We start from the raw sequence: 27544 nt of genomic DNA, 5'->3' as shown, positions 1-27544 counted from the left end.
GGCTTGAATCTGAAAAAACAGTCAAAAACCTAATGTAACACAGTTCCTCGTGGGTCACTAAGCAACATAATCAAGTAGATATCATTTCTGTTTCTTACTTGCTGAGCCTGTATTCACTCTTTTCAATTTTCATGATAATGTTTGTATCAAATTTAGAACTAATGCCTTTGCCTCAAACAGCACAGCAGTAATCAAATGATGTTAAAATATAAACATTTTAATACATCCTTTGGGGTCAACCTTGTGACCTTTCCCTTGGATCAAATTCCTGACCTTTGGATACTACTCACTACTGAGAGAACCTTGCACACTGGTCTACTAGAAATAGTCTAATAACAGCAGCTACGATCAGCCAACAAAATACTGGTGAAGTAAACTTGTTCATATCATACCAGTGTTGAAATAAGTGAGTTCATGATCTGCTCCTAAACATTAATGACTTTCCCTTTGCTTTAAAGACCAGACACTTGACATGTCTGGTAACAAATATGGGCTAGTATGGTTCAGTTAAGACATCAATATAACAAAAAAAAGATTTACTATGATTTATTTAAAATCTATTCAGACTTCTCCATAACAAGCAATATGATTTTAACAAAATTAACATACACAATATTTATTAGAAATAATGACATTTCATACCACTTGTAAATCATTAACTTTGTATCTGGTTATATGATGTGTTACACCACCTCATTCTTAAAGCTTCAATAATTATAATACCTTGTTAAATATTCACCATTTATACTGTATTATGCAACGAATAAACAGTTACATGTATATAAAATAATGTTCTATTAATAGTATACTGACTGTATCCTGTTTACATACAATGTACTAAATCCATGTGGTTACATCTTTACTGATTTCGCAACTTACAAAGATAAGTTGAAATAGCGTACACTCATGCACATATGATCAAGTTCAAATTGTACTGATTACTGTGTTCTATTCTAATAACCTTGGATAGATAATGTATCTAATGTGGTTGTAAAAGGAAGCCTTTGTAATTAATATATATATATTTAAATTAGACTCCTTTGTTTCCAATTAATATTGAAGGTATATTTGATTTCAAAGTACCTTTCACCATAATATGAACACCCCACTCAAGATGCTGATGCAAAAAATATGGGGAACTAGATGAGGAAATATCAGAAACAATTCTACAGTGGTTCAATGAACTACTGAGAACATGAACAGATGTATCCATTCAGTGCAATGCAATGAGGAAGATATAAAAAATTTTTTAACCACATGAAATAAATATTCAGCTCTTTCCCCTCAAGGTATTTTAAAACAAGAGGGTCAAGATGGCCCTAGGTCGCTCACCTGAGAAACACATCATAACAGTGTAAACATGATTCCAAGATGACCCATATTTGAACTTGGCCTAGATTTCATCAAGGCAGTCATTCTGACTAAATTTTATGAATATCAAGTGCAAAATGCAGCCCATATTGCCTACACAAGGTTTTTCTTTAATTTGTCCGGGTGACCTAGTTTTTGACCCTAGATGACCCATATTCAATCTCAACCTTGATTTCATCCAAACAAATACTCTGATCAAATGTCATGAAGATCTGGTGTAAAATTCAGCCCATACTGCATACACAAGGTTTTTCTTTGATTTGACCTAGTGACCTAGTTTTTGACCCAAGATGACCCACATTCGAACTTAACCTAGATTTCATCAAGGAAATCATTCTGACCAAAATTCATGAAGATCAATTGAAAAATACAGCCTCTATGGCAAACACGTTTTTCTTTGATTTGACCTAGCTTTTGATCCCAGATGACCCATACTGATAATCCTCCTGGATTTCATCAAGGCAATCATTCTGACTAAATTTTATAAATATCCAGTGTAATATGCAGCCCCTATTGCCTACACAAGGTTTTTCTTTAATTTGACTGGGTGTCCTAGTTTTTGACCCCAGATGACCCATATTCAAACTTGGCCTAGATTTCATCCAGACAAACATTCTGATCAAATTTCATGAAGATTCGGTGTAAAATGCAGTCTCTATTGCATACACAAGCTTTTACTTTGATATGACCTAGTGACCTAGTTTTTGATAAAAGATGACCCATATTCGAAGTTGTCCTAAATTTCATCGATCATTCTGAGCAAAATTCGTGAAGATCAGTTGAAAAATACAGCCTCTATCGCATACACAAGGTTTTTCTTTGATTTGACCTTGTGACCTAGTTGTTGACCGCAGATGACCCATTTTCAAACCTGGCCTAGATTTCATCAAGGTAATCATTCTGACCAAAATTCATGAAGATCAGTTGAAAAATACAGCCTATATCACATACACAAGGCTTTTCTTTGATTTGACCAACTGACCTAGTTTTTGACCACAGATGACCCATTTTCGAACTTGTCTAGATTTTATCAAGGCAATCACTCTGACAAAATTTCATGAAGATCAGGTGAAAAATACAGCCTCTATCTCATACACAAGCTAAATGTTGACAGACGATAGACAGACGCCAGACATCGAGAGATCACAAAAACTCACCTGAGCATTCAGGTGAGCTAAAAATACATAGAGAGGAATATATCTACCATATATTCTCTTTAATATCAAATAAATAACCATATATTCCCTTATTAATGCCCCCCACCCCTGAGGAATAAGTTCAGCGCACATATTTAAAAAAAACATGAAGGCAATACAAGACACAAGTTAATATCAGCACTACAGATACAACTATTGAAGGACATGTACATAAAAAAAATGTCAGTAAGGATCTTTATGTCAAAGAAAATACAACCTTTCTAAAAAACAATACCTGCACTGACAAAACCTCTTTATATATATACATGTATATATGAGCCGCGCCATGAGAAAACCAACATAGTAGCTATGCGACCAGCATGGATCCAGACTAGCCTGTGCATCCGCGCTGTCGGGATCCATGCTGCTCGCTAGCAGTTTCTCTAATTGCATTAGGCTTTGAAAGCAAACAGCATGGATCCTGACAAGACTGCGCAGATGCGCAGGCTGGTCTGGATCCATGCTGGTCGCAGAGCCACTATGTTGGTTTTCTCATTGCATGGCTCAGTCATTTATTTTTTAACCTCAAGCTCATTAAGTGAAACTATAATGCAAATTTTTATAGAAAAACAGGATGACATCATAAACCTAATACCAGTAAGGCACATTTTCAAGTTTTTTTTAATATTTATAAAAAAAAGACATTTTAACTGACAAAGTATTTACAGCCGAGTCAAACAACATAAAAGTATTTTACAAGAGGACCATGATGGTCCTGAATCGCTCACCTGTCCCAACATGACCCAGTTTTGAACTGAGTATGACGTCGTTTTTTTTTCTATTATTTGACATAGTGACCTAGTTTTTGAGCTCATGTGACCCAGTTTTGAACCTGATCTAGATATCATGAAGATGAACATTCAGACCAACTTTCATACAGATCCCATGAAAAATATGGCCTCTAGAGAGGTCACAGGGTTTTTTCATTATTTGACCTACTGACCTAGTTATTGATGGCACGTGACCCAGTTTCAAACTTGATCTAGATATCATCAAGGTGAACATTCTGACCAATTTTCATGAACATCCATTCAAAAGTATGGCCTCTAGAGAGGTCACACGGTTTTTTCTATTTTTAGACCTAATGACCTAGTTTTTGACCGCAGCTGACCCAGTTTCGAACTTGACCTAGATATCATCAAGATGAACATTCAGACCAAATTTCATACAGATCCCATGAAAAATATGGCCTATAGAGGGGTCACAAGGTTTTTCTATTATTTGACCTACTGACCTAGTTTTTGAAGGCACATGACCCAGTTTCGAACTTGACCTAGATATCATCAAGGTGAACATTCTGACCAATTTTCATGAAGATCTTGTGAAAAATATGGCCTCTAGAGAGGTCACAAGGTTTTTCTATTTTTAGACCTACTGACCTAGTTTTTAACCACAGTTGACCCAGTTTCGAACTTGGCCTAGAAATCATCAAGATGAACATTCAGACCAACCTTCATACAGATCCCATGAAAAATATGGCCTCTAGAGAGGTCACAAGGTTTTTTTATTATTTGACCTACTGACCTAGTTATTGATGGCACGTGACCCAGTTTCGAACCTGACCTAGACATCATCAAGGTGAACATTCTGACCAATTTTCATGAAGATCCATTCAAAAGTATGACTTCTAGAGAGGTCACAAGGTTTTTCTATTTTTAGATCTATTGACCTAGTTTTTGACCGCAGCTGACCCAGTTTCGAACGTGACCTAGATATCATCAAGATGAACATTCAGACCAACTTTCATACAGATCCCATGAAAAATATGGCCTCTAGAGAGGTCACAAGGTTTTTCTATTATTTGACCTACTGACCTAGTTTTTGATGGCACATGACCCAGTTTCGAACTTGACCTAGATATCATCAAGATAAACATTCAGACCAACTTTCATACAGATCCCATGAAAAATATGGCCTCTAGAGAGGTCACAAGGTTTTTCTATTATTTGACCTACTGACCTAGTTTTTTAAGGCACGTGACCCAGTTTCGAACTTGACCTAGATATCATCAAGGTGAACATTCTGACCAATTTTCATGAAGATCTTGTGAAATATATGGCCTCTAGAGAGGTCACAAGGTTTTTCTATTTTTAGACCTACTGACCTAGTTTTTGACCACACGTGACCCAGTTTCGAACTTGACCTAGATATCATCAAGATGAACATTCTGACCAACTTTCATAAAGATCCCATGAAAAATGTGACCTCTAGAGAGGTCACAAGCAAAAGTTTACGCATGGACGCACAGACGGACGCACGGACGACGGACGCTGCATGATCACAAAAGCTCACACTGTCACTTTGTGACATGTGAGCTAATAAAACCAACACAATTTAAAATGCAAGACTGAAAACTCAACTTGAAAACATACATCGCAGTAATCTCAAACTTTGATAGCAACCGCTGTTACCAAGGAATTTTGCACAACATTTAATACAGAGTGCAGAATGAAAAACAGGTTAAAAACTTGCATCAACCAATCTAACATAGACACAGAATGATAAATATATTTTGCATATTCATAGATGAAATAACCTCGTAAAATGTAAAAACAGAATCAATTTTAAAAACTAAGGTTTATATAATAAATTTGATAGTTTGTCTAACTAACAAGTAAAATGAAACATTTATTATTGTAGGTAGTCAAGACATGTTAAACTTAAAATACATAAACAGTAACCCCTTTAAATTTCTCAGAAAACTAGAATAATATATTTGTTGTCGGACTTCTATTTTTACTGGTTCAGCTCTGAGCCTTTTCACTTTTTCAACAGCCAATAGACCAAACGCAGGAACCAAACAATTTTGTGGAAACTGCCTTGCCTCACCAGTATTAATGTTGCATTTCATGTGAATTTATGTGTGTAAATTATGTACCCTGAATCATACACACATCCTTTTACGGGTATATTATATAAATTTACCCAGCTTATTGTAGAAATAAGAACACATTCCACTGCATAAATAAGTTTTTCATGGAACAAAATATTCTCCCGCTAAAGTTCACAAAATTTAATATTTGATAGGAAAGGGAAGTCTAGACAAACATATTTCTAATTAAACCTAAAAGCAAAAGCTTCGAATAACTGACATTACTTCACCATTTCTTAATCAAGTAATGGGTCAGTGAAAAATGTTTACTCATTTCTAAATTAAATTTAAACTTCTTGAGGGTGATGGGAAAAGCTTTATATAAAAACGTAAATATAATTATATACAAATGACAGCATTCTAACTGAATTTTACAAAATAAAAGCAATAATATTCATTTATTGTTACTGCACTTAGCCACTGTAAATTGATTAACCCTTATTATGCTGGACACGACTGATTCTGCCTTTGCTACCAGTGTAGATCATGATCAGCCTTGCACATCCGTTTAATAGTACTAGAACTAATGTGTGTCCATAGGACACTGGTGCACCCTCACCTGTCACTGTATGCATAATTTTGACTAAGTCAAGGGCAGTAACTCTGGTCCAGCTGTGTTAAATCAAAATTGAACACCAGGTACATAACTTCACATACTGAATAACAATCCTTTGAGGTTTGATGACTAGGTCAAATACCAAGATATGCATGACACAAATTCGGATGTACAGGCAGACATATGGACAAAGGCAAATCTAAGTGCCTCTCCCCCAAAAATTTTAGGAACTGTACCAGACTTCTTATCAAGTCCATTTCAGTCACTGACATTTTATATCTTCATGTCCTAATCTAATATGGCACCATAGATCTTTTTTTTTAATTAAAAAGTTTGCACAACCTAAACTGTGCTATAAACTCATGTGGTACTGCCTGCAGAAAATGACATAAATTTTTGTTCTAAAAAAACAGTTCAAGTGTTAAAACTTGAGATACAGTTAAATCAAGTATGGTAAGTCACTTGATAGAGATATACTGTATATCAGGACTAGTTAAGTGTGAGCATTACCAATAAAAATGAGGTAAATTATGCTAAAATATGCATTTCACTCATATTTGACATAACAAGACATACCAAGGAAGACTGATCGTTGAAACAGCCAAACAAAAGATCACAACATCATTTTCCCCATCCACTTGCATGTATTTCCTAAATTAATGTACCAGTAACTGATATATGTTAAAAATGGTGCTCAACCCAAAACAAAATAACAAACATACATATTGTTCTAAAAATACTGCAATTTCTTAATCTTAACATTTATAGAATTAACACTTTTAGAACGATATATATACATTAATTTTTTTTCTTATCTGCATAGTTATTTGCATCTTTTTCGAAATAAATACATATTTGCAGGCCTGTACAGAAGAAACAAATTTTGAAAATTCTGTTAATTTTCCATTAAAGGTAAAATGAAGAAAAAATTGACATAAATCCCCCAATTTAAACTGTTTGTAAGTTTCCCAGTACATTACTTCATCATAGTATGTTGATGTGTAAATTTATGTTTTGTTTAATTTGAATTATCTTTCATCTACCTATTTCATACATGTTAGAAAAGAATGCAAGTCTATAGGAAAAACTATTAAGACTGTACTTAACTGCACATAAATATACAAAATTAGAACCATTCTGATCATACTTTTTTTCAATCAAACCTCACAGTCCTTACAATTTCTTACTCAATGTGAAAAAAAAAGCCAAAAAAATAAAAATGGAATGTACATGTGGAAGCATCTTTAACATATAAAAGCAAGGCAATTTATATAACTTCCAGAATAAAGTAAAGATATGTTCAAACAAATCCTGCCCAAGAAATATTTAATACACATCTTATTTTTAAAGCACTTATTTAACTATAAAATCCATAGAAAAATCTCTCTTGAAATAGCCTTAAATTTGGTTATTATTTTTTGGGAAAATATCTAAAGCAAGAATCAACACAGTTCTTAGGAAGGGCAGTACAAATTTGTCCAACAATTTTTCACAATTTCTTCAGCCATTGAAAAGGTAAATATGTCTTTTACTATATCAACAAGCTCTTCCTCATTAAAGAATAAATACAACTTGAGTAGATTTAGTGAGATCCCTGTACAACTCAATTTGCAACAACAGCACTGTATTCTGGTGGCTTCTCCTGAAAATAAACAGAAATAAGAAACTTTGACCTACACTTTTCTCAATTCTTCTGACAACGAAAATCTTCCTTGACTGACTAACTGGCAATGACAGTGTACCCTGACCGGCTAACTGACCATGTAATTTTTTCCTGACTGGCTAACTGACAATGAAAATCTTCCCTGACTGGCTATGATAGTACACCCTGACTTGCTAACTGACAATAAAAGTATTTCCTGACTGGCTAATTGACAATGTAAATATTTCCTGACTGCCTAACTGGAAATGAAAATCTTCCACGACTGGCTAACTGGCAATGATAGTATATCCTGACTGGCTAACTGACAATGTAAATATTTCATGACTGCCTAACTGGAAATGAAAATCTTCCATGACTGGCTAACTGGCAATGATAGTATATCCTGACTGGCTAACTGACAATGAAAATATTTCCTGACTGGCTAATTGACAATGAAAAGAAACACCATTATAACAGAGAAAAACAAATGTAAAGGAGGTTAGTACAATGCATTACATCCAAAACAAGCCAGTCACACAAGATAAAACATCGTGATAAAACTGACATTAAATAAAGTAGTCAGATAGTTTAAAAGAGCCACAGTTTTGAATTTAATACAGTATTATTTAAGCAATTCAAGTTGTCAGAATGTACAGCACATATTTTTGATTGTAATAACTTTGTGTTTTACAAAGCATTTTTTTTTTCAAATTTTGTACATACACCTATTATCACTACAACCTGATTATAACTACCTACAATATTCTGTTTTAATGGGGCTCTACAACTGATACATGTAGGCAGAATCCACAATAGATACATGTAGGGTAAAGAAGGACCCCAGTGGATAAATGTAGGGTAAAGTAAGCTCTACAATTGAAACACTGTAGGGTAATGTATGCTCCACAAAAGGATATAATGCAGGGTAAAGTATAATGCTCCACAAAGGATACATGTAGGGTAAAATACGCTCCATAATAATGAGTACAATGTGGGGTAAAGTATGCTCCACAAAGGATACATGTAGGGTAAAATACGCTCTATAAAGGATACATACAGGGTAAGGTTAGCTCCAAAAAGGATCTAATGTAGGGTAAAGTAAGCTCTACAATTGATACACTGTAGGGTAATGTATGCTCCAAAAAAGGATATAATGCAGGGTAAAGTATAATGCTCCACAAAGGATACATGTAGGGTAAAATACGCTCCATAATAATGAGTACAATGTGGGGTAAAGTATGCTCCACAAAGGATACATGTAGGGTAAAATACACCCTATAAAGGATACATACAGGGTAAGGTTAGCTCCAAAAAGGGTCTAATGTAGGGTAAAGTATGCCCCACAACGGATACATGCAGGGTAAAGTATGCTCCATAATGGGTACAATGTAGGGTAAAGTATGCTCCACAACGGATACATGCAGGGTAAAGTATGCTCCATAATGGGTACAATGTAGGGTACAGTATGCTCCACAACGGATACATGCAGGGTAAAGTATGCTCCACAACCGATACATGCAGGGTAAAGTATGCTCCATAATGGGTACAATGTAGGGTAAAGTATGCTCCACAACGGATAACTGTCGGGTAAAGTATGCTCCAGAATGTGTACAATGTAGGGTAAAGTATGCTCCACAATGGATACATGCAGGGTAAAGTATGCTCCACAACGGATACATGCAGGGTAAAGTATGCTCCACAACGGATACATGTCGGGTAAAGTATGCTCCATAATGGGTACAATGTAGGGTAAAGTATGCTCCACAACGGATACATGACGGGTAAAGTATGATTCATAATGGATACAACACAGGGTAAAGTATGATCCATAAGGAATACAACACAGGGTAAAGTTTGTTAGCAAATAGAGAAACAAAGCTTGTTCTGAAAAACTTAAGAAACGGTTACTAGTACTTAAATAAAGCCCTTTTTGCGTGATACTAAAGCATAATTCAAATACTATGACATATTTACCTGATATGCAGGTGCCGTTGGAGGCCCTGTCGGTTGGTTTCCAGCTCCAGCAGGTGGGTAACCATAAACTTGTGGTATTGATCCGTACGATGCCTGGGTACCATCAACTATGACGTATCTAGGATTAGCAACATAACGACGACGACGTCTGATACAGACACAGATGGCGCATGATATGATGAAAACCATTACCATTAACCATATGAACCAAAACCCTGTAAATAGATTACTGTAGACTATTTGTACAGTCCATCATTGCAATTAACTAGAAGATGCTTTTGTAAAAAAAGCGCATGTCTCCCTCAATGCATAGTCGTATACGCAAGAAGTCAATAGGGGACAAGAGCGAAAGTCAAAGAGACACTAATGGTTGACTGCAATAGGGATCACCTACTTGGCATGTCCAATCATCCCACTAACTTGACTAAGTTTCAACATTGTGGGCCTAGTGGTTCTCAAGTTATGAATTGGATACGGTTGTCCAGGTTCAGGCCCCTGTGACCTTGACCTTTAACAGAGTGACTCCAAAATCAATAGGGGTCATCTACTCTGCATGTACAATCACCCTATTAAGTTTCAACATTCTGGGTCAAGTGGTTCTCAAGTTATTGATTGGAAAGAGTTTTCTATGTTCAGTCCCCTGTGACCTTGACCTTTGATGGAATGACCAAAAAACAAAAGTGGTCATCTACTCTGTAATTCCTATCTCCCTATGAAGTTTGAAGGTTCTAGGTCAAATGGTTCTCAAGTTATAAACCGGATATGGATTTCCATTTTCTATCTGCTGCGACCTTGACCTTTAATACAGTGACCCCAAAATCAATAAGGGTCATCTACTCTGCATGTCCGATCATCCTAGTATGAAGTTTCAACATTCTGAGTCTAGTGGTTCTCAAGTTACTGACTGGAAATGGTTTTCCATGTTCATGCCCCTGTGACCTTGACCTTTAACAGAGTGACTCCAAAATCAATAAGGGTCATCCCCTCCGCATGTCCAATCATCCTATGAAGTTTCAACATTCTGAGTCTAGTGGTTCTCATGTTACTGATCAGAAATGACTTTCTATGTTCAGGCCCCTGTGACATTGACCTTTAATAGAGTGACCCCAAAATCAATAGGGGTCATCCATTCAGCATAAACAATCATCCTATGAAGTTTCAACTTACTGGATCAAGTGGTTCTCAAGTTACAGACCGGAAATGGTTTTCCTTGATAAGGCCCTTGTAACCTTGACCTTTAACCCAGCGACCCCAAAATCAATAAGGGTCATCTACTCTGCATGTCCAATCATCCTATGAAGTTTCAACATTCTGGGTCAAGGGGTTCTCAAGTTATTTATCGGAAATGGTTTTCCATGTTCAGGTCCCTGTGACCTTGACCTTTGACTGAGTGACCCCAAAAGCAATAGTGGTCGTCTATTCCATAAGCCCTGCCACCCTATGAAGTTTAAAGATTCTAGGTCAAATGGTTCTCCAGTTATTGATCGGAAATGAAGTGTGACGGACAGACGGACAGGGCAAATATAATATCACCTGGAAGTATTAACTCATAGAAACTTCAGTCATTTTCTATTCAAAGCACAGATACCTTATACATTGTAACATCTGTAAGTGACACCTTAGGAATGCAAATGCCTCTCTACCAATACAGATATATTTTCACAATTACATAGATTTATATAAGTTATTGAATCGAACACTCCAGAGCAACCGCCCTTGTACAAAAAACACATGCAATCTCCTCCTCCCAGAGTTATTTAGTTCATACTATTTGTTGTAGCTTGATAGTGACTAAAACTTCGAGCTTATTTGAATGATTCCGAAATCTGCTTCCTTGAAAAAACCAGTACTGGTGTCATTTGAGGTGTGGTCATAACTCTAATTGGGCTTGAACCCATAACCCTTGAGTTGAGCAGCTGACACCTTAATTTAACCACTGGAGCATCTCTCCCAGAGGTGTTTGCTCTTAGGAGGTTGCACTGTAAGTTGATATGAATTTCTGTAACTGTATTGCTAATGGAAATGTCACAAGTAAATAGATGGACAATATTTGATGTGATGCAACATTTTTAGAGGGAATGATATGTTTATCTTGATAAAAATATGATAACCAACCCTTTTAAAAAGGAAATTCAAAGAAAAAATAAATTCAGCTTTATATTGACGCATAAGTTGTTTGTAAACAACTTGGTTTATCAATAAAATGCACCTTACAAAGTTTTTACTTCCTTGTGACTTATAAAGTGGCTTACATGCAGTAATAACTGCGAAGAAATATATATACAAATTTTGTGATTTTGTCCCTTTAAGTTTAAATTTTATGAAACCTATCAATTGAATGCATTTGAATCATTATTAATCTTTACTGATCATGGTCTGCATTGCTCACTATTCAGTCAGTAAATTTTCAGTGATCACCTCGTTGGATAGTACGTGGTATTGCCCAAATTGAATAATGGACTAGTCCATTTTAGAAATTCTTATTAACAGAAATGAGCAATACAGTATGCACATGATAATCACATTGGTTTTTCCCTTATTATTAACTATAAACAAAGTTGTTACAATGATTTATATTACACCACTTAAAGGTCACAATGACTGCTGACATGGGATTGACTATAGATATTTATGACAACCACGAGATACTGTGGTTTTTGTGGCGTGTCAAAAACTAGGAATGAGAAATTTAAATGGTTACTTTTTTACAATGAAATACAGTTGAAATTTGGTATATTACATATCAAACTCTATTATTTTGGAAAAATCAAATCAAGACACGTCCAAAGTCCTTTTTAAGTCAAATTCACCTAACTACAAAGTTCAGGAGAGCTACATTTTAAATCTAAGTTGTATTATGAAATTAATTATTGAATTAACAATACTTATTGTAAAGAAATACAGGGCTATCAAGAAAAGAAAAACTGTACTTCAGGCAGTGCATGCATCAAAAATATAGTTGCACAAAAACATAAAAGAAACAAGAGCTGTCACAAGAGATAGTGCACTTGACTATTTCGTTGCTGGATAGTGAAATAGGGCATATCTGAGAATCTAGAGCTATCACTGGAGTGGCTAATGACTCCGATGTGGGTGAAGTTATTTGATATTCTAACACGACCAGCAAATAACCTATAAACATGTAGAGCAAAATCTATCTCGGGTTATTCTGCAATAAACCACTCGCGTGCAATGATGTCATCCGATCCTGGTGCGTAGCACGGTCGTAAAAAGTAGTTACCATTTTTTTCTAACACTGCTGATACAAGTATGTCATGTTAGAATCGAAATAATAAGATGATCCCAAGTGTGATTTATCGTAGAATAACCCGCCTTCGTGATATATTCTTACACATAAGAACTCAAAACTCGGGTTATTCTACGATAAACCACGTTTGGGAACTTTTAATATTATTTCTTAAACAGTCAGAATCAAATGTAGTTTAAGTAATATAAGAGATAGAAAGAAAGTGTATCAAAACATTAACTAAGTACAAAAGTGACATAATTCATAAAATATTTCTGCATACATCATATCAACTGGCTTATAATGTGGAACATCTAGTTAAAGTTTGAACCAAATCCACTAATAATCGGGATACAGAGCCTGAAATCCAAAGTAAAAAGGGGGCATAATTCATAAAATATTGGTGCCAGAGTTATATACTTTATGTCATATGATGAGGATGTTGATGTGGAACAACCATTTTCAGTTTGAATCAAATGTCTTTTTAATACTATTATAAGTAATAACAGAGACAGAGTCAACATGCTCCAAAACTTTAACCTTAAATTCCAAGTAAAAAGGGGAGATAATTCATAAAATATTTGTGTGCCATTTAGCCATATGATGTGGGTGATGATGATGATGAATAATTATTTTACATTTGAAACAAATCCCTTCTGCAATAACAGAGATATAGTGAAAATGGATCAAAATTAATCTAAAACAATAAGTAAGAAGAGCTGTCACTAATAGTGACAAATGCCGCCGGAGCATGCCCAAGAATGCTACAGTTGTCTGTGCAAAACATGCCAGAAAAGTTTAGGTATTAATCGTTTTGTGACCTTGTCCTTGACCTGAGAGACCAGGGTCATAAGAGCGACACACCTCAATATGGTTAACATCTGTCTCAAGTTATTTTCAAATCCTTGATAAATGGCAGAATTATGGACCAGACAAGAAACAGACCATGTTAACATTGACTTCTAAGTGTGACCTTGACTTTGGAGCAGGGCTCCGGAAATTTGCCGGTTTGTCGGTTTTGGACCGATTTTTGACTTTTCAGACCGATTCGTGAAGTGAAAAAATGAAAAAAATCGGTCACGTAAAAATGGAGAAAAGTATAAATTTCGGTCTGAAATCTCAATACACGACCACCTGCAAGCAGGAAATTGTCGGTAGCACCCTCAGATAATCAATAAACGTGTCAAACGGTCTGATTGTCATCTTGATAATCGGTCTGTAATTAGCAGGTGACGCAATCAATGCTCGCGCGGCACATCCTTGAATGTTTGCAGACAGCCGACTGCAATGTATTAAGGCGATGTATTAAACATTTTTGACAGGTTTCCAAATGTTTCTGACTGGATCCAAATGCTTTCGACGGGGATCCACTTCTTTTATTTAGAATCCGACGGATGGTTTATTTCAAAAGGCTATGATTAATCAGGGGTAAAAAAAACAAACGGTCACTGCATTTAATGAGTTATCACACGGAAAACCGATATAAATAGATCTTATAATTACTTGATTTGAAAAAATTGCCTGATTCATTTGTTGGGCCTCCAGTTGAAATAAGTATAGAAAATCGTCTTTGCAACCCGAATGTACAAAAAAAAGAAGAAGAAAAAAATGGACTGGTCAACACGAATGATAAAGAAAACCGAAATGGCAAATCGGTCTTAAAAAACATTTCAAAATGAAATTTTGTTTACATCAGAAGAGAACATATAACTTTATAAAAGTACAACGCCAGTGAAATGAAATATCCGTGGCCAACCCGCGTGACCTTTTGGTACTACACATGCGGGAAATTCGATCTCAGCGTTCACATAAATAACGTACACATTCGGTCCGCGACAGAGTATTCTTAAAAAACTGAGGATGTTTGGCAGAGAATATGTCACTTTGACGCATTGTATTTTATAAAATTCAGTCAAAGAATGTGGAAACATCACAAAGTATCTGCCGTGTATACGGTACCGAAGTTACGCGCGTTGACTTTTAGACTTGTTAGGTACACGGTGTCAATGCCTCGGCAATTTTATCCCTGCAAATATTTTCTCAGAAAAACGTCGAAATTTAAACAAAGTAACTATCACATATAACACTAAATAACTGTCTTCATTGTATGGTAACTTGCGGTGACCGGTAAATCATTCTTAATGCATGACATGCTTATTTCTTTACTCTATCACGTTTTACAAATATGGTATATTGGTAATGCGGTGGGTGGGGTAGCGCCGATGTCATGATTTTCGTTTCGGACCGATTGAGTTCTCAAAATTTCCGAAGCCCTGCTTTGGAGCTAGGGGTCTGGGTCTTGCGCATGACACATCATCTCATTAGCCGTAAAACAAGAGCACCGCCTTGCGGGTGCTGACGCTCATCTGATTTTTTTTGTGTAATAGAAATATTGTCCTACCCATGATTTTCTAAGTCTAAAAAGGGCCATCATTCTTGCAAAAAGCAGGATAGAGTTATGTTTCTTGATGTACAGTGTCCACTTATGATGGTGCAAAACTGTTGCAAGTTTTAAAGCAATAGCTTTGATAGTTTATGAGAAAAGTTGACTTAAACATAATACTCAACCAAGAAAATGATTTTCTAAGTCCAAAAGGGGCAATAATTATTGCAAAAAGCAGGATGGAGTTATGTTGCTTGCTGTACAGGGTCAGCTTATGATGGTGAACAAGTGTTGCAAGTTTCAAAGCAATAGCTTTGATAGTTTAAGAGAAAAAGTTGACCTAAACATAAAACTTAACCAAGAAATCTGATATTTTCTAAGTCCAAAAGGGGCCATAAATCTTGCAAAAAGCAGGACGGAGTTATGTTTCTTGCTGCACAGGGACAACTTATGATGGTGAACAAGTGTTGCAAGTTTTAAAGCAATAGCTTTGATAGTTTAGGATAAAAGCTGACCTAAACATAAAACTTGACCAAGAAAACTGACTTTCTAAGTCCAAAAGGGGCAATAAATCTTGCAAAAAGCAAGATGGAGTTATGTTTCTTGATGTACAGGGTCTGCTTATGATGGTGAACAAGTATTCCAAGTTTCAAAGCAATAGCTTTGATAGTTTAGGAGAAAAGTTGACCTAAACATAAAACTTAACCAAGAAATCTGATATTTTCTAAGTACAAAAGGGGCCAAAAATCTTGCTAAAAGCAAGATGGAGTTATGTTTCTTGCTATACAGGGTCAGCTTATGATGATGAACAAGTATTCCAAGTTTCAAAGCAATAGCTTTGATAGTTTAGGAGAAAAGCTGACCTAAACATAAAACTTAACCAGGCAACGCCGACACAGACGCCGACAACCGCTCAAGTGATGACAATAACTCATCATTTTTTTTCAAAATAATTTCCGAAAAGTTTAATAAAAAAAAAAATTCCAACCTACCTACCCTAATTTTTTTGAGCATGTTACCGGAAACAAAGAATTTTTTTGTTAGGCCTTATAGGGAACATTTCTGCCAGGTAATTTTAAAATCCCTTCATCAATGGCAGAGTTGTGGACCGGACAAGAAACAGACCATGTTAACCTTTAACCTCTAAGTGTGACCTTGACTATAGAGCTAGGGGTCTGGATCTTGCGCATGATATGTTGTCTCATTATGGGGAACATTAATGCCAAGTAATCTCAAAATCCTTTGATGAATGGCAGAGTTGTGAACACTGTAAACCTTTGACTTCTAAGTGTGACCTTGACCTTGGAGCTAGGGTCTGGATCTTGCGCAAGTCATGTCGTCTCATTATAGGGATTTTTCTAGACCTCTAAAAAGGGGCAGGGTGCATTTGTGCATTGCGTACCTTTGTCTACGAAAATCATAAGGTAGATTTCCTTGGTTTTTGTTGTAATGTCTACATTGTAAGGTACTACAGAAAGATTTGCAATGAATCTGAATGTCTGGAAAAACATTAATACCTGTTTGTCTATATAACATGCTTATCATTTATAAATACAGCAGTTTGTTTTATGTTTGCATACATTATTTTTGTCTTGATTAGAAATATAGTATTTACCATAAAGAGACTATTGAATAATTCCGGTGCAAATCTGTCTTTATACATTCATACTCGTGTATAAATGCACAGTTTTTTTTACCCCGGACCCCCCCCCCCCTCCACCTAAACCCCGAATCGTGGGTGCATATTATACAAAAGTGTAGACAATTTTCCAACTACGAATTTTAACAAAATAACTTTGTTTACGATTTTTCGCCATTTTAGGAAACTACTCTATGCGCTGACTGTCTACGCTAAATTCTGAGATTGCCGTTACGTTCTGTAAAAGATCGAGTGGTTTATTTTCTTTTAAACAAAATTAATATCATAGAAATTTAATAGTATTTTGATGAAATAAAAATAACAAAATCATATACATTCTGATAGGGAGTGATACTAATTAAAGATCGACTGTTATCTTCAACCGAGATCAAACTGTGAACAACAAAATTGACACGAGGTGCCAGGCTAATTGCCGATAATTACTGGCCATTTATCGGCATTTAATAAGCAGCAGACTTTGTTTTAAGATGTTTTTTCTCCTTTTTTAATCTGTTTTGCAGTTTGCTTTAATTGCTGACCTATCTAATTGTTGTTTGTTACGATTCGGTCGGTCGTCGTCGTCTGCATACTGATACTGCATACATGCCTCGGGCAAATACACAGCACCTGTGTATAGTCGGTGCGTGTCATGACTTCGTATCGATTGACAATTATCTGGGATGGTATTTTGACAGATGATTGATGGGCAATTCATTTAGAAATACTTAATTAATGCTCAAAGGGGCGGTGCTAAAAGGGCAAATGGCGCTGGAGAAAGGCAAAAGGGCGGCGATTTCGGGCAGAAGGGCGGCGCTAAAAATGGGCAGGGCGCTGCGCCCTGCTATTCCGCTCTAGAAAAATCCCTACATTATGGTGAATATTTATGCCAAGTTATTTCAAAATCCCTTAATAGATGGCAGAGTTACAGCCCGGACAAGTACTTACACGGACGCACGGACAATGCGATCAAATTCATGAAACATTGGTGTCATACTTATTAACTTTGTTTCATATGTTGTAGGTGATGATGTGAAACAACTATTTATGTTGGAATCAAATCAATTTAGTAATAAAAGAGATAGACTTGAAAAAGCACCAAAATTTCAACCTGAAATTTTATGTAAATAGGGGCGAAAACTCATAAGATTTTGGTGCAAGAGATATGGCCCTTGTATCATATGATGTGAGTGAACGATGGGGAATAACTATTCTAAGTCTGAAGTAAATCCATCAAGTGATAACAGAGATAAAGAAGAAGTGCATCAAAGCTTTAACCAAGGTGTGGCTGCGGATGTGGTCACTGGGGCAAGTAGGATAACTCTACATATACTTTGTATAGTAGAACTAAAAACACAGTCATATTTTGCCCATGACAATTTTTACTGAAAAACTTACACCAGAATGAATATACAGAATCCCAGCAGCATTCATCATTGTACAGTCCACAACAATATGCCCCAGAACCTATAATAAAAATGATTAATTTTATATATAAACATATTTTTGAAATTCAAGAAGACTGAGCATTGTAAAATCTCTATTGATACCAACACTAGTCAGTTACTGGTGTTTAACCTTTAGCCTGCTTGCGGCAAGTGATTTTGCCTAATTGCAACCATTGCAGACCATGATCAGCCTGCATGGACCAAGATCAGCCTGCACATCAATACAGGCTGATTATGGTCTGCACTGTTCGCTATTCAGCCAGTATATTTTCATTGAACAACGCTTCAAATAATAAATGGTAATGCCCAAATTGAATGATGGTCCAGTCCATTGTAGAAATTTTGAAGTGTAAAGGTAAAAGCTAAGCAACATTCAGTATGATTAACAATTATCAAATAAGTTAACTAAAATCAATTTATCATTCATTCAAACAGACAGCAACTTTGTAAAATCTGTAAAATTCCAAAATAGAATTATAGAAATTTATATCCATTTGTGGGTACTGTAATACCAATTTTCATACAAAAAAAATCTGCATAACTTAACAAAATTTTGTAAAATGACAACGAGTTATGGAACCTGAACACTGCATGTCAGATCACCACATTGAACAACTATTTAAGTTTCAATCCATACTGAGACCAGCTTACATAAATACACATTAACAAATCAAGATGTGAAAGGTTGAGTGCAATTCTTCAAATAGTCAAGTCACCAACCATACTACATTTTTAATTACTTTTCTAGTATGTTTACAGTGTTTTCAAGAGAACTTTTTCTCAATAGAATTAATTAAGTACTATTAACACTACTTCAATCAGTGTAATTTTGAAAGACAGTCATGTATCAAACATTGGCTGAAATACATGCAGATTCCCACTAATTAGAAAAAATATGAGTCGTGCCATGAGAAAATCGACATAGTGGCTTTGCGACCAGCATGGATCCAGACCAGCCTGCGCATCCATGCAGTCTGGTCAGGATCCATGCTGATCACTTTCAAAGCCTATTGCAATTAGAGAAACAGTCAGCGAACAGCATGGATTCTGACCAGACTGCACGGATGGTCTGGATCCATGCTGGTCGCAAAGCCACTATGTTGGTTTCCTTGGCATGGCACGGCTCAAATATTATAAAAGATAATTTATAACAGCTTTTTCATCACCAATATGCTTAATAAGGGCTCATGCAAACCATCCCTTCTACTGTACTGGTTCTGATGATAAACCCGGACAGAAAATGAGGTTTTTTACCTGTAACTTTTTTATTTCTGCAAATTGTTATCAATGGTTGGTATCAAAATAAAGCTTAACATTTGCTGAAAACTTTACATAATTCAAATTTATATTTAGTAAGCAAACTCACATGAAGTGAGGCCCTGAAAGGGGTATGTAAAATGGGGACTGTACGAATGTTGACTGATGATAAATTCGACCACTTTGTCATTTACAAAATTTTCCTCATAATATTATATTGAAACTTTCCCAAAAATGCTGCAACAGTCATTCTGGATCAAATAATGAAAAGTGACCCAATGTCAGGCCTTTATGTGTTGACAGTCAGCATGCGTAAAAAACACCCTCTACCCCAGTAATTTTGGATAAATATTTTGTTCTACAGATAAATGTAAGTCATTTATTTAATATACAAAATATTACCAATTTTGTTTTTGTTTACACCAGTTGGTGTTGTAAGTGGTTGCTATTAGATGGTGTGTTCAGTTATATAAATAACCGATTGCAATCGAATAATTCCAAGGTGGTCGACTTTATCATCTGTCCGTGTTTATCATCAGTACCAGTATGGCAAAAAGAAACTATATAATATAACCTAGATGTTTTAAGAAACAGAGTTAGGCTTATGAACTGTAAAAACTGATACCCTTAAGGTAAACCAATAGACCCGTAATGACACTCAATTTTCGGGTCAAAGGGAACATGCATGGCTTTCTGTAAAAATCGATAATGCTGAAATCTCATAATTATTTTATGTAGAATACATAATTTCCTTAATTCTTATTACATGTCCCCCCTAAATAACATTAAAAATTGTTTCCTACCCACGGAAGAAAAGAAAACAAGAGGACCATGATGGTCCTGAATCGCTCACCTATCCCCACATGACCCAGTGTTGAACTGAGTATGACGTCGTTATTTCTATTATTTGACAAAGTGACCTAGTTTTTCAGCACATGTGACCTAGATATCATCAAGATAAAAAATTCTGACCAATTTTCATGAAGATCCATTGAAAAATATGGCCTCTAGAGAGGTCACAAGGTTTTTCTATTATTTGACCTAATGACCTAGTTTTTGAAGGCACGTGACCCACTTTTAAACTTGACCTAGATATCATCAAGGTGAACATTCTCACCAATTTTCATGAAGATCTCATGAAAAATATGGCCTCTAGAAAGGTCACAAGGTTTTTCTATTTTTCGACCTACTGACCTAGTTTTTGATGGCACATGACCCAGTTACGAACCTGACCTAGATATCATCAAGCTGAACAGTCTCACCAATTTTCATGAAGATCTCATGAAAAATATGGCCTCTAGAGAGGTCACAAGGTTTTTCTATTTTCAGACCTACTGACCTAGTTTTTGACCCCACGTGACCCAGTTTCGAACCTGACCTAGATATCATCAAGATGAACCTTCTGACCAATATTCATGAAGATCTCATGAAAAATATGGCCTCTAGAGAGGTCACAAGGTTTTTCTATTTTTAGATCTACTGACCTAGTTTTTAACCCCACGTGACCCAGTTTCGAACTTGATCTAGATATCATCAAGGTAAACATTCTGACCAATTTTCATGAAGATCCATTGAAAAATATGGCCTCTAGAGAGGTCACAAGGTTTTTCTATTTTTAGACCTACTGACCTAGTTTTTGACCGCACGTGACCCAGTTTCAAACTTGACCTACATATCATCAAGGTGAACATTCTGACCAATTTTCATGAAGATCCATTGAGAAATATGGCCTCTAGAGAGGTCACAAGGTTTTTCTATTTTTAGACCTACTGACCTAGTTTTTGATCCCACATGACCCAGTATCGAACTTGACCTAGATATCATCAAGGTGAACATTCTGACCAATATTCATGAAGATCTCATGAAAAATATGGCCTCTAGAGAGGTCACAAGGTTTTTCTATTTTAAGATCTACTGACCTAGTTTTTACCCCCACGTGACCCAGTTTCGAACTTGACCTAGATATCATCAAGCTGAACATTCTGACCAATTTTCATGAAGATCCATTGAGAAATATGGCCTCTAGAGAGGTCACAAGGTTTTTCTATTTTTAGACCTAATGACCTAGTTTTTGACCCCACGTGACCCAGGTTCGAACTTGATCTAGATATCATCAAGGTGAACATTCTGACCAATATTCATGAAGATCTCATGGAAAATATCGCCTCTAGAGAGGTCACAAGGTTTTTCTATTTTTAGACCTACTGACCTAGTTTTTGACCCCACGTGACCCAGTTTCGAACTTGACCTAGATATCATTAAGGTGAACATTCTGACCAATATTCATGAAGATCTCATGAAAAATATGGCCTCTAGAGAGGTCACAAGGTTTTTCTATTTTTAGACCTACTGACCTAGTTTTTGACCCCACGTGACCCAGTTTTGAACTTGACCTAGATATCATCAAGGTGAACATTCTGACCAATTTTCATGAAGATCTTGTGAAATATATGGCCTCTAGAGAGGTCACAAGGTTTTTCTATTTTTAGACCTACTGACCTAGTTTTTGATGGCACGTGACCCAGTTTCGAACTTGACCTAGATATCATCAAGGTGAACATTCTGACCAATTTTCATAAAGATCCCATGAAAAATGTGACCTCTAGAGTGGTCACAAGCAAAAGTTTACGGACGCACGCACGCACGCACGGACCGACGGACGACGGACGCTTTGTGACAGGTGAGCTAAAAACAAAATCTCCACTCTCAAGTCAGCCACAGCTATATTTTTAACTCATAATTTAATTATACTATCATGGAATTTTTCAATTAAAAATGAATGGTATAAACTGGATGCCTACCGTAACACTGTGTTGGTAAATCTGTGTCACTTCCACATGTGATGTAACCCTGTAAAATATTTCAAACATTATTATCTGTAATTGTGAAAACATATTCTGCAAAAACATAAATTTGTACAACCTTTGTCATATAACTATGCTCATTTGATTTATTAGGGTGTATATTTTAACTTGATATTTTATAGAATTTTGGACTAGTACAGTCTATACTGGTGGAAGAGATTATCCCGGACACTTCATAGTTTGTTTCAAACAATAAGAGATTTTATCTTGTTTTCAACTGAATAATTAATAAAGTTAAGCTCCGCACAAATTATGTTACACTTATACCCAAAGTATTTTTTGCAATCATTATAATGTATAATAATGGTGTAGTGAAAGTGGTCATTTAAGTAAATTGAGCTTTTAAGCAGACCTGAAGGTGAGAACATTTAGGCTTTAATTTCTTAATGGTAAAAAGTATAACCTTAGTCACAATTTAGTGTCAGAAAAAAGGTTTTTACTTCCTTGAATGATAAAATCAGCGTGGATCAGAAACTTTAACCCCAAAGGCATTTTTACAGTGACAATTATAAAAAAAAAAGGACAAAACTAACAAGTTTGGAAATGATATGGTAGCTCTTTAATAGATGGCTAACTGGGATCTTTTATGATCTGATATTTTGTAACTGCAGTCCCTCTAAAATCAAAAGTTTACCCCTTGTCCCTAAAACGTTCTATTATCTGGACAATTCGAGGGATGGTTTTTGGTAGCCTTACTCATTTGGATTTATAACCAAGATGTATAAAGTTTTATCGTATGATGTTTTATACAGGGCAGCAACAGTAAAACTTAAGTTAATATGCTGTTTCTTAACATCGTATTATTTGGACTACTAAGGTTTAGATAATATGACACATAACCTTTAGGATTGAAAATGCAGATTTGCATTATAAGATAATTATTTAGAATTTGTACAACTCTGGTCAGACATATTCTATTTGTAATAACCCTGGTTGGGAATTAGCTTTAAGCTATTTAATACTGCGAGACCTGAGTTTGACATATTCCATTTAGTATGACCCTGGGTCAGATATATTCAAATTAGTATAACCCTGGGTAAGACATAATTATTCAAATATATATCTGATCCTGGGTCGCAGGTACTATAATGTTAAATTATATATTATTAAACTAATTCACAACTAAGGTCTTACTAAATAGAACAGATCTATATACATCCGACCCTGCAAACTACTAGGGTTCAGATAATTATGACATAGCTTAAAGGTCTTACCAAATAGCATATGTCCGACCCTGCCAGGGCATGCTAGATCGAGTTGTCTTAAAGCTAAATCGACATTTTCAACCCTACCTGTATGTCATAGGGTAACATATATCATATTATACACAGGCGCTAGAAACACAATCAAATTTTCCCTTTAATAAACCTGTCTATCTGGATCTATTATGATCTATTTAGCAAAAATATTTGATTAAGCTTTAATAACTACTGAACCAGCAAATTATGCCTTAATTTTCTTCATAATCTTTCATGTCAAAACACAAACATATTTTGAGGTTGATCTGATGCTATATAGTCAGTAGATCTATATATATATAGATCTGTATTATATTTTTAGTCCAAATAATTGGACGTTTTGGACAGATTACACGAAACCGGAAGTGACTACTCAGTGTTACATATGAAGTAGTCCAAAATGTAGTTCCATGCTATGGATGAAATCTGGTATAATGAGTGACATGAGGAGGTGACAGTTAAATTTTTGGCTTATGTTTATTGCTTATAGTATTGAGAATAGATCTAGACCATTTTCATTGTAAATTTCTTGGAATAAGTTTTATTCTTTGCGAAAAATGTCTACCTACGCGTAACTGCTAAATGGCTGTTTTCATGGGGGCATTTTTAAGAGGGTGATGTTTCTCAGAGCAGATTATTTTTCTTATATTCAACATAACATGTCAATATTTTTCTATTTTTGATAAGAAGACATGTTATACTAAATGACCATATATGGTTTTCGTATCATTGAAATGCTCTAAAGTGCTGAAAATGAGGTCTGAATGTTTTGTTATTAATATGAAATAAATAAGGAATTGAATTGGTAGAATGTAACCTATAAGTTGTGAAGGGGTAAAAAATTAAACTTGTTTAGATGTGGCTGTAAACAGGCTAGTTTGGCCAGATTATGACAGAAGATGACAATTTCAGTGCAATTTAGCAGAGAAAAAGAAGAAAAACTAAAAATATTTCAAAATCACTATTTTGGGTGTATTTTTTTCAAAAAATGCATATTTATTGACTAAATATTGGTATGTTTTAGGTGTCAGGGGTGAGTTTGGGTATATTTTATAGTAACAGTGTGTGATTTGAGTGCACTTAATGGCAAAACTTGATAAAATATGGCAAAAATAAGCTCAAGCAAGGAAAAGTGGTCAAAAATGATGTCGCGACAGCTTTTTTCCAGGAAATTTGCCGCGCTAGCATACGTTACTGAAAAAGCCATAAAACCTTGAAAATTGATTGTATCAAACTGAAACTGGTATTTTTTTCATGCATTTAAGTTACTGGTACAATTTAAGTGAAAATAACACATTTTGAGTATGAAAAATGTTTCTTTAAGGACGGATTACACCAAACCGGAAGTGACTACTCAGTGTTACATGTGAAGTAGTCCAAAATGTAGTTCCATGCTATGGATGAAATCTGGTATAATGAGTGACATGAGGAGGTGACAGTTAAATTTTTGGCTTATGTTTATTGCTTATAGTATTGAGAATAGATCTAGACCATTTTCATTGTAAATTTCTTGGAATAAGTTTTATTCTTTGCGAAAAATGTCTACCTACGCGTAACTGCTAAACGGCTGTTTTCATGGGGGCATTTTTAGAGGGTGATGTTTCTCAGAACAGATTATTTTTCTTATATTCAACATAACATGTCAATATTTTTCTATTTTTGATAAGAAGACATGTTATACTAAATGACCATATATGGTTTTCATATCATTGAAATGCTCTAAAGTGCTGAAAATGAGGTCTGAATGTTTTGTTATTAATATGAAATAAATAAGGAATTGAATTGGTAGAATGTCACCTATAAGTTGTGAAGGGGTAAAAAATTAAACTTGTTTAGATGTGGCTGTAAACAGGCTAGTTTGGCCAGATTATGACAGAAGATGACAATTTCAGTGCAATTTAGCAGAGAAAAAGAAGAAAAACTAAAAATATTTCAAAATCACTATTTTGGGTGTATTTTTTTCAAAAAATGCATATTTATTGACTAAATATTGGTATGTTTTAGGTGTCAGGGGTGAGTTTGGGTATATTTTATAGTAACAGTGTGTGATTTGAGTGCACTTTATGGCAAAACTTGATAAAATATGGCAAAAATAAGCTCAAGCAAGGAAAAGTGGTCAAAAATGATGTCGCAACAGCTTTTTTCCAGGTATTTTGGCGCGCTAGCATACGTTACTGAAAAAGCCATAAAACCTTAAAATTGATTGTATCAAACTGAAACTGGTATTTTTTTCATGCATTTAGGTTACTGGTACAATTTAAGTGAAAATAACACATTTTGAGTTTGAAAAATGTTTCTTTAAGGACGGATTACACGAAACCGGAAGTGACTACTCAGTGTTACATGTGAAGTAGTCCAAAATGTAGTTCCATGCTATGGATGAAATCTGGTATAATGAGTGACATGAGGAGGTGACAGTTAAATTTTTGGCTTATGTTTATTGCTTATAGTATTGAGAATAGATCTAGACCATTTTCATTGTAAATTTCTTGGAATAAGTTTTATTCTTTGCGAAAAATGTCTACCTACGCGTAACTGCTAAACGGCTGTTTTCATGGGGGCATTTTTAGAGGGTGATGTTTCTCAGAACAGATTATTTTTCTTATATTCAACATAACATGTCAATATTTTTCTATTTTTGATAAGAAGACATGTTATACTAAATGACCATCTATGGTTTTCATATCATTGAAATGCTCTAAACAGGCTGGTAACATTGCCCGATCGGGCTTACGACATAAAAAGTAATATTTCTTGAAAACTAATAAAGTTAGTTTTTTTCAAACTTGGTCCATTTATTAAGCATAACAAATTATACAAATTAGAATAAAAATAACTTAGTTGTCTTCAGTTTTGGTAGAATTATTTCCCCTTTTCAGATTTTTATGACGCATAATCTTTGAAGTCCAAAAAAATATGTTCTAATGCTAAGTTTAAAACAAAAAAAGGGTTCAATGGCTTTCTAATGCTTTAAGTTATTGCGCTAGTACATGAATGTTTACATTTTACTCTGCTTTCACTTACAACATCATAGAGAAATGTTAGTTTTAAAAAAAATGCTCATACATCTGCACTAGAAACGAAGTATTAACCGTTAAACCCTAAATATATAGAATAAAGGTATTGGTGCACAAGTTTGGAGCAGTAGAATGCCATTGAACCTTTTCTGTTTTAAACATTGCATTAAAACATAACTATTTTGGACTTAAAAAATTATGCATCATTAAAATCTGAAAAAGGGAAGTAATTCTAACAAAACTGAAGGCAACAAAGTTACTTCTATCTTGATAAGCATCATATGTTATGCTTAATAAATGGACCAAGTTTGAAAGAAATATCTTTATTATTTTTCAAGAAATATCACTTTTTATGTCTTAAGCCCGATCGGGCAATGTTACCAGCCTGCTAAAGTGCTGAAAATGAGGTCTGAATGTTTTGTTATTAATATGAAATAAATAAGGAATTGAATTGGTAGAATGTAACCTTTTGGGACCGCGTGATAACTTTCGACCGTGGCTGTCCCTTAGGGGGTTGACAACTATAAAATATCATATGATCATAATATAAGTCATCCCGATAAGCCAAATTAGTAAGGCTAGTAAAGTACTACAGTATGGTATTTAATTAAATCAGATCTATAAACACAAGTTAGATCTACTACTGTAGCCATGAAAAAGTATGACAAGTGTCGTCTACTGAACTAGAAAACTTACCTCAACAGTTGCTGTGGTTAGCAATACTGTTAAAAACACCAAAATTTCGTAAATCATCGCTGTGTCCTCACCGTGTGTGTTTACAATTAGTAAATAAGACTTCTTGCTCGTGACTTCCGGGTTGAAAGTCATGTGACCGTCTACTAA

General features: G+C 35.2%; 1 protein-coding gene across 1 annotated transcript; it reads right to left on the bottom strand.

The window, feature by feature from the left end:
- Positions 1 to 531: 531 nt before the first annotated feature.
- LOC128550710 (WW domain binding protein 1-like) lies at positions 532 to 27544 on the bottom strand. The gene is made up of 5 exons (XM_053530293.1): positions 27398 to 27544; positions 22384 to 22432; positions 18276 to 18344; positions 9612 to 9826; positions 532 to 7637 (listed from the first exon to the last, which is right to left on the bottom strand). The coding sequence occupies exons 1-5, from the start codon at positions 27527 to 27529 to the stop codon at positions 7599 to 7601; spliced, it is 504 nt and encodes a 167-aa protein (XP_053386268.1). The 5' UTR covers positions 27530 to 27544; the 3' UTR covers positions 532 to 7598.

Source organism: Mercenaria mercenaria, chromosome 2 (assembly GCF_021730395.1).
Source record: "Mercenaria mercenaria strain notata chromosome 2, MADL_Memer_1, whole genome shotgun sequence".
Taxonomy (NCBI): Eukaryota; Metazoa; Mollusca; class Bivalvia; order Venerida; family Veneridae; genus Mercenaria; species Mercenaria mercenaria.
The sequence above is the reverse complement of the archived record's forward strand: the minus strand, read 5'-3'. Positions and strand labels throughout refer to the sequence as shown.

Excerpts from the sequence above, each read along its gene's own strand:
- LOC128550710 (XM_053530293.1), bottom strand. The coding sequence starts at position 27,529 with ATGACTTTCAACCCGGAAGTCACGAGCAAGAAGTCTTATTTACTAATT. Across the intron at positions 18,345-22,383 it reads TTTACCAACACAGTGTTACG|GTTCTGGGGCATATTGTTGT; the intron begins GTAGGCATCCAG and ends TTTTTATTATAG. Across the intron at positions 7,638-9,611 it reads CAACGGCACCTGCATATCAG|GAGAAGCCACCAGAATACAG; the intron begins GTAAATATGTCA and ends GTTTATTTTCAG.